The sequence below is a fragment of the Photinus pyralis genome, unplaced genomic scaffold, assembly GCF_008802855.1.
Source record: "Photinus pyralis isolate 1611_PpyrPB1 unplaced genomic scaffold, Ppyr1.3 Ppyr1.4_LG1, whole genome shotgun sequence".
Lineage (NCBI taxonomy): Eukaryota > Metazoa > Arthropoda > Insecta > Coleoptera > Lampyridae > Photinus > Photinus pyralis.
The window spans coordinates 14683298-14691095 of record NW_022170249.1 but is presented as its reverse complement, the minus strand read 5'-3'; the positions used below and the strand labels follow the sequence as shown (position 1 = coordinate 14691095).

The following is a 7798-nucleotide window of genomic DNA, read 5'->3' as shown; positions in this document are numbered from 1 at the left end:
TTATTATTATTTGACGTGCACGTAACTTCGAAGCGCGTTATAAAAGAGGAATTATTCAGATTTTTTCCATTCCTGCTCTAGTATTCGTTGTGTTTAGACGTGTTGTGTTTATTAGTCGTGTTGGTGAGTTTTATTTTTATTATTAATAGTTTTTTAATTTATTATTAAAATTGATTACACGTACAGGTACACGTAACTTCAGCTCGCTATAAAAGGTGCATTATTCAGATTTTTTCCATTACTGCTCTAGTATTCGTTGTGTTTAGACGTTTTTGTTTATTAGTCGTGTTGGTGAGTTTTATTTTTATTAGCAGTAGGTTTTTTTAGTTTATTGTTAAAATTCATTAGACGTGTAAGATGTTTGCAGATTTAGTGAAACACATTGCAGGTATTTTAGGTGTGTTAAGAACTAATTACAGCGATAAATCAGTTAGGGAAGGGATAAGAGAGTGTGATAAAGCGACACGTAGGATTCGGAATTCTTTGCGTGGAGCTTTACCTATAGGTGAAAAACAACATCATGAGGCTTGTTTACGTAATATTAAATCGATGCGTAAGCATTTTAAATTAGAACAAAAGAGGGGCCAGGGTATAGCATTGAACAAAGAAACCGCAAAGCATCGCGTTCATTGGGATGACTCCATTTCAGCTTTTAGTAATAGAATACGGACTGGTGTTATTACTAATCTCAAACATAAAGACCCCAGCCGCTTCTTAGTGGACTGTAAGGTAATCTTCAAACGACAGGTTTTCAACGCCTTGAAAAAAGACGAGGCTGTGAAAGTAAATGCGATTTTTTGCGGGGAATTTGTGATTACTCAAGGGGAAAAAACTCTCAACGAATATAAGTACTTCACAACATCAAATGCGGCAATATATAGAGGTACTGACATAGAAGAGTGGTTTGAGGAAAAGGTTAGTAAACCCCTAATGAAGAAGTTATCGGAGTTTCAGGAATGTAACAGCGGTTGGGCACTTCGAGCCGTCGTTAATTTAGGGGTTAATTTTAACAAATTTACACCTCAACTTGGGTCTTCATATGTTGAGTTACCTCCGCAAATTCAAACAAAAAAGGCCTGTGTTAACGTCAAGAACGAGGATCATGCGTGCTTTGCGTGGGCGGTGGTTTCAGCATTATATCCTGCTGATAAACATCCTCAAAGAATATCTAAATACCCTCACTACTCGTCTGTGCTTAAGCTAAAAGGGATCCAGTTTCCGATGACCATGAGACAAATTTCGAATTTTGAAAAACAGAACAATATCTCCATTAATGTGTACATTTTGAAGAAAGAGAAAAAGGATCAGTTTAGTACCCTGCCTACATACCTAACTAAGGAAAAGATGGATAAACATGTGAACCTGCTTTTAGTGCAAGACTGCTATGAACAACCCACTAAATTCCATTATGTTTGGATCAAAAATCTTTCACGGCTAGTATCTAAAAAGTTAGGCAAAAGGAATGGACAAAAATATGTTTGTGATAGATGTTTACACTATTTTCATTCTGAAGACAAATTAATTAAGCATACTGGAGATTGTATGCAGAAGAATGATACCGCAATCAAGATGCCTACGGAAGAAAAAAAGACGTTGAAGTTTAAAAATTTTAAAAATAAAATAAAAGCCCCCTTCGTAGTATATGCAGATCTCGAGAGTGTCCTGAAACCTAGCGCGAAAAAGACCGCATACCAGCAACATATTCCGGCAGCTGTGGGATACTACTTCAAGTGCTCATATGACGAATCTCTTTCATTCTACAATAGTTACCGTGGTGAAGATTGTATGCGGTGGTTTGCTGACGAGATGAATCAACTCGCGGAAGATGTCTCTACTGTGTTTCTTTGCCCCTATAAGATGCAAATGACTCCACAACAAGAAATCGAATTCCAAACAGCAACTCACTGCCACATTTGCGAACAGCCATTTACAGCAGGGCAGAAGAAGGTTCGAGATCACAATCACCTCATTCCAGAGAACAACTTCCGCGGAGCTGCATGTGAAATTTGTAACGTCAACTATCAGGACACTCATACAATTCCGGTAGTATTCCACAACTTGAGTGGATATGACGCTCACTTTCTTATAACGGATATTGCCACTAGAATGGGTGGTAAAATCGACTTGCTTCCTATAACCAAAGAAAAATATATCTCTTTTACCAAACATATCAACGAGTCACGCATCAACTTTAGATTTATAGATAGCTTCCGGTTTATGGCATCATCCTTAGATAAATTATCATCAGCTCTAACAGAATTTCCCAATCTCAAGTCACAATTCTTTGCTCTACCTGAAGATCAATTTAATCTTTTAACTAAAAAGGGTATTATGCCGTATGATTATTTAGACTCATTTACCCGTTTCGATGAGCCTTGCCTCCCTCCTCAAGATGCGTTTTACAATAAATTGGAAGATAAGCCTTGTCCCCGTAGGATGTATCGTAGAGCTCAAGAGGTGTGGAGCAAATTTAACTGCAACAATTTAGGTCAATACGTTGAGTTATATATGAAGACCGATATTCTCCTCCTTGCGGATGTATTTGAACTATTTAGATCAAGCTGTATTAGTACTTATGATTTAGATCCAGCCCACTACTTTACACTGCCAGGCTTTACTTGGGATGCCATGTTGAAACACACGCGGCAAGAGTTGGAACTCCTTACCGACCAAGATATGTTTCTTTTTATTGAGCGAGGTATTCGAGGAGGTTTGAGTCAAGTCTGCTCTAAGAGAAGAGTCCACGCAAATAATAAATACATGCCCAAGTATGATTCAGCGAAACCTGATGTATATTTGATGTACAATGATATTAATAACCAATATGGATGGAGTATGAGTCAATATCTTCCTTATGGGGGGTTTCAATGGGTAGATGCCAACATCGATGTTACTATGATCCCGGATGATGCAAATGAAGGCTACATTCTAGAAGTTGATTTGGAGTATCCAAAGCAGTTGCATGACTTACATCAAGATTTACCATTCTGTGCATTACATATCAACCCGAAAACCATGAAACCACCATCTAGAGCTAAAGAAACTTCAAAACTCATGGCAACCCTAAATCATAAAGAAAAATACGTCATCCACTATCGCGCCTTGAAACAAGCATTAGCTCACGGCTTAGTTCTCACTAAAGTACATAGAGTACTAAAATTTAAACAGTCCCCTTGGCTAAAGTCCTACATTGACTTGAATACGAACCTAAGAAGAAATGCCAAGAATGAATTTGAGAAGAACTTGTTTAAGTTGATGAACAACGCAGTCTTTGGGAAGACCATGGAAAATGTTAGAAAACGACTTGACGTTAAATTATTATCCAAATGGGAGGGTCGTTATGGTGCAGAATCATATATCTCAAAACCAGAATTTAAATCTTGCGTTATATTTAATGAGAACTTGGTGGCGGTAGAAATGAATAAGCTTGAAGTATATTTAAATAAACCTATATACGTAGGTCAAGCCATTCTTGATTTAGCTAAGACGACCATATACAGCTTTCACTACGACTACATGATGGATAGATTTGGAGGTAACTGTACTGCCGTTTATACTGATACCGATAGTTTAATTTATGAAATTCGAGAGCAAGACCCGTATATGGTTATTAAAAGCGATTGTTTTAAATATTACGATACCAGCGATTTTAACCCTAACAACCCATATGACATACCTCTTGTAAATAAGAAAGTCTTGGGTATGATGAAGGATGAAAATAATGGGAAAGTAATGACTGATTATGTAGGATTGCGATCTAAACTGTACACGACCAAAGTATTAACCACCAAGGATGATTTAATAAAATTGCGTCAGAAATTAGAAGCGGAAGAGTATGAGGAGGATGAAATTGCTACGATTATTAAAAATTATGGTTTGATAAAAAAGGCAAAGGGAGTAAAGAAAAGTGTAGTCGAGACTAAAATTTCTTTTGATGATTATGTGGAATGTCTGGAGACATTTAAGCGCAAAACAGCATCTCAAAATTTGATTCGGACAGATAAACATCAAGTGTATTCTATAACACAGTCGAAAATTGCTCTAAGTCCCGAAGACGATAAGAGGTATCTAATTCCCGGCTCATTTAACACTCTTCCGTGGGGCCATTATGCTATTGATAAACCTCAAGATGTTGCCGATAACCCGATGGATGTTGATTAATGTGCAGATTTGGTATCCCTCCTAATGTATTTTTGAATTAGTTTTTCTATATCAATCTATTAATTTACCAACCCACACTTTTTTTTTACTTAACCAGACCTACAATAGATTAATTCTTAACAAAGAAACCTGTTAGGCCTCCATTGTTACTTTCCCTCTACATACAAAGTATGTATAAAGGAAAGTATTGTAATCGTGATAAATTTTCGATATGCCAATATTGCGTTTTCTGGACGTTTAGAAGCACTCAGATGAGCCCCAATGGGCATGTGAGGATCGTGGATGTTGCGGAAAGTTATCTTGAATCGGATTAATCAAGGAGATAGTTGTACTCTCTGCAATTATACATCAGAAACCACTTCTGCTTCTGATCAAATGTGATAACATTACGTCTGATTTATATGTAAACAATGTACCTTTTTGAGTTATGTTAATAAATGATATATAAACACCAAGGAGTTTTCATTTCTCTACGGAATAATAGGGACGTTTTTAAAAATTGTACACTATTTCCTTTTTTTTTCATCATAATCACCGTTCCGATCAATCCATCTTTTTGAATCTACCCCGCATGTTATTCCTCGATGTTTCGTCAGATACGTGTGGACTAGCGTTGCGCTGCCTTCTTGTTTTGTATTCCGGTGTGAAGGTTCTCCAACGTCTCACAGCGCTCCGGTAGGCAGGAATTCACACAACCCCGGTCCTAAAAAGAAAACTCACGCAGACGGCTTTGGTGATGATGTTTCCATTGGCGGATTTTTGTTTCCGGAGTCGTGTAGGGAACTTAGCTCTCGTCCACCGGCGCAATCTTTTTTGCACAAAAAAAACGAATCGAGTCGGGCATGCGGATGGAAATCTGCAACTGTTGTGGAAAGTTATATGGATTAATCAAAGAGATAGTTGAACTCTCTGCAATTACACATCAGAAACCACTTCTGCCTCTGATCAAGAATATTATACGTTTAATTTAAATATAAATAATATACCTTCTTGAGTTGTGTTAATAAATGATATATAAACATCAAGGAGTTTTTCATTTCCCTAAGGAATAATTTGCGATTTCACTCTCGCGAATGTTCTTCTTCTACCGGGAGCTGGTACCTACGTAAAATAAGGTTCCCAATTATTTTCACAATGAAAAATTATGTTTATTGGTATTTTTGGAAACTTTACACTATTTCATCATAATCACCGATCCGAGCGATCCATCTTTTTGTATCTACCGTCGCATGTTCCTCTTCGGTGTTTGGTCAAGTCGAGGAAGAGACACTAGAACTGTAAGAAGGGTGTGTGTATGTTGTACGTGTGGACTAGCGCTGCGCTGCCTTCATGTTTTTTATTGCGGTCTGAAGATTCTTCAACGTCTCATAGCGCTCCGGTAGACAGGAATTCGTACAACCCCTTTAGCGATGATGTTTCCACAGACGGATTTTTGTTTCATTTTCCGGAGTGAACCCAGCTCTCGTTCACCGGCGCAATATTTTTGCACACACAAAAAACGAATCACGTAATGTTGGGAGAGTCCATCTCTAACGGCAAGAGTGAGTGTCGTGGGTGGAGAATTGGTAGGAGGAAGAATCAAGCTATATGCCAGTGTGGAATTCGGTTACTGTTTGTGTCTGCATCTTATGTATTTTTTTACTTTTTAAATTGTAATCATTTGACATTCAAAAATTATGGTAGGCCTATTAGTTGTTTTTTATATACTCTATATATAAGAAATTTCTAATGGGGAACCCTATAACGAGGCCAATAAACACCTCCAATAAAATTACATTACTTTAATGTGAATTTATTGCCTCCTGGGTGGCCGTGGAAAGAGGTGTATCTATAAGACGAACATTCTCAACCGCTGCCTATGCCTTTACCATGACAACTGGAACTTCTTACAGAATAACAACGGAATTTTTTCAGAATTCTCGAGGTTTTTCGTATAAAATCTGCTTACCCTTCATCAGTCGTGCATACCGAATTTGCATGAAGGTTTTTCGTATAAATTCGGCCTTCGCTTCATTGGTGAGCGAATTGTACCGGTGTATATCCTGTTTATCATTTTCTGTATATCAGCCAGTTTGCTCGGTGTTGATAGTTTACATTCTCGTGACCTATACAGCGATGATTGGCTTCTAATATCCATCTATTTTTCTTCAGTTGATACCACATGTTCTAGTAATCGAACAAGCCTCAACTGGACTCATTGTATGGTCCTCTACAAATTGGGGATCCAGGTTTTCCGATGGCAATGTAGCAGATTTTAAACACTAAGACGAGCTTTCCATTAATCTTTAGCTTTAGCCTTTTATCTAATTTAGTGCTAGGTCCCTAATAATAATAATAATTTATTAAGAAAATAATACAATTATAATATTTATATCTCAAAAGCGGACCTTAAGCTTCTCGTACCTAACGGCAGGGATGGATAACAAATGGTTCCCGAGTCCCATTTTTGACGTTATAAAAGTTAATAAATTGAAAAGGTATAATGATAGTTTATACAATAATGACTTATGGACAAAATTTAATACTCGATCAATTTCTCGACGTACAAGAATCTTATATTTATTAACGTGATGTCCCCTTGGTACATAGAATGAAAATCTGAAACTATGCATTCTGAAGAACGTCATTTCTGTTTTTAATTCTTGCAGTCAGGTAGGGAAAGTATACAAGTAGACTGTAGTGTAGTCCAATTGACTTTGAATCAAAGAATTTGTCAGAATATTTTAATGGTCCGTTCAACAAATCCCTAAATTCGTATAACGCTTTCAGTTTCCCATAGGCAGTTCGTAATTTCGAAGTTTAAATTTTTTGTATAAGCGACGATTCTTAGTACTGTTGTCTAGCTGTATTAGACGACCATCTAAAGTAATTTCTCTACGTTTATTCGCAATGAATATACCTACCTCTCGAATATTTCATACTCCAACACATATGGCCACCGTTTTCTTAGGGTTCAAATTAAGTCCATTCGACCTACTCCAAATAAATATATTTTCCAAGTTTTTATTCAGAATACTGATATCCGGGCATATGTATATAGCTCAACTGGAAGTCGAGTATTAACCAAGCCACTTCCATCGATTCGAATGCTACATATTTTCCACATAAACTGCAGGGTGTTTTGCGTTCGAAAGATAAATTAAATAAAGGATTGCTTAATCCCGCAATCAAGCTGCTTTTGATTATCGATTTAGCGGGAAGACAAATAAACCATAGTAAACGAGTCAACAGATAAGCAGATTAAAAACGGTGTTCGGAAACAGCCTTCAAATGAACAGCTTTTTTAAATCTCTTCATCTGTTTATCTGTTCATCTGTTTATCTGTTCATCTGTTTATCTGTTCATCTGTTTATCTGTTCATCTGTTCATCTGTTTATCTGTTCATCTGTTTATCTGTTCATCTGTTTATCTGTTCATCTGTTCATCTGTTTATCTGTTCATCTGTTTATCTGTTCATCTGTTCATCTGTTTATCTGTTCATCTGTTTATCTGTTTATCTGTTCATCTGTTCATCTGTTTATCTGTTATCTGTTTATCTGTAGTAGGTACCTATTTACCAGTTTATACATTGGACCTTTCCTCGAAATCGACAATCAATACATATCATTAGAGGAATGAGTCTAGTCTAAAGAAGGTG

The 7798-nt window shown here is 36.9% G+C and overlaps 1 protein-coding gene across 1 annotated transcript; it reads left to right on the top strand.

The window, feature by feature from the left end:
• Positions 1–357: 357 nt before the first annotated feature.
• LOC116175608 lies at positions 358–4161 on the top strand. Its single transcript, XM_031493853.1, has one exon. The coding sequence runs from the start codon at positions 358–360 to the stop codon at positions 4159–4161; it is 3804 nt and encodes a 1267-aa protein (XP_031349713.1).
• Positions 4162–7798: the final 3637 nt, after the last annotated feature.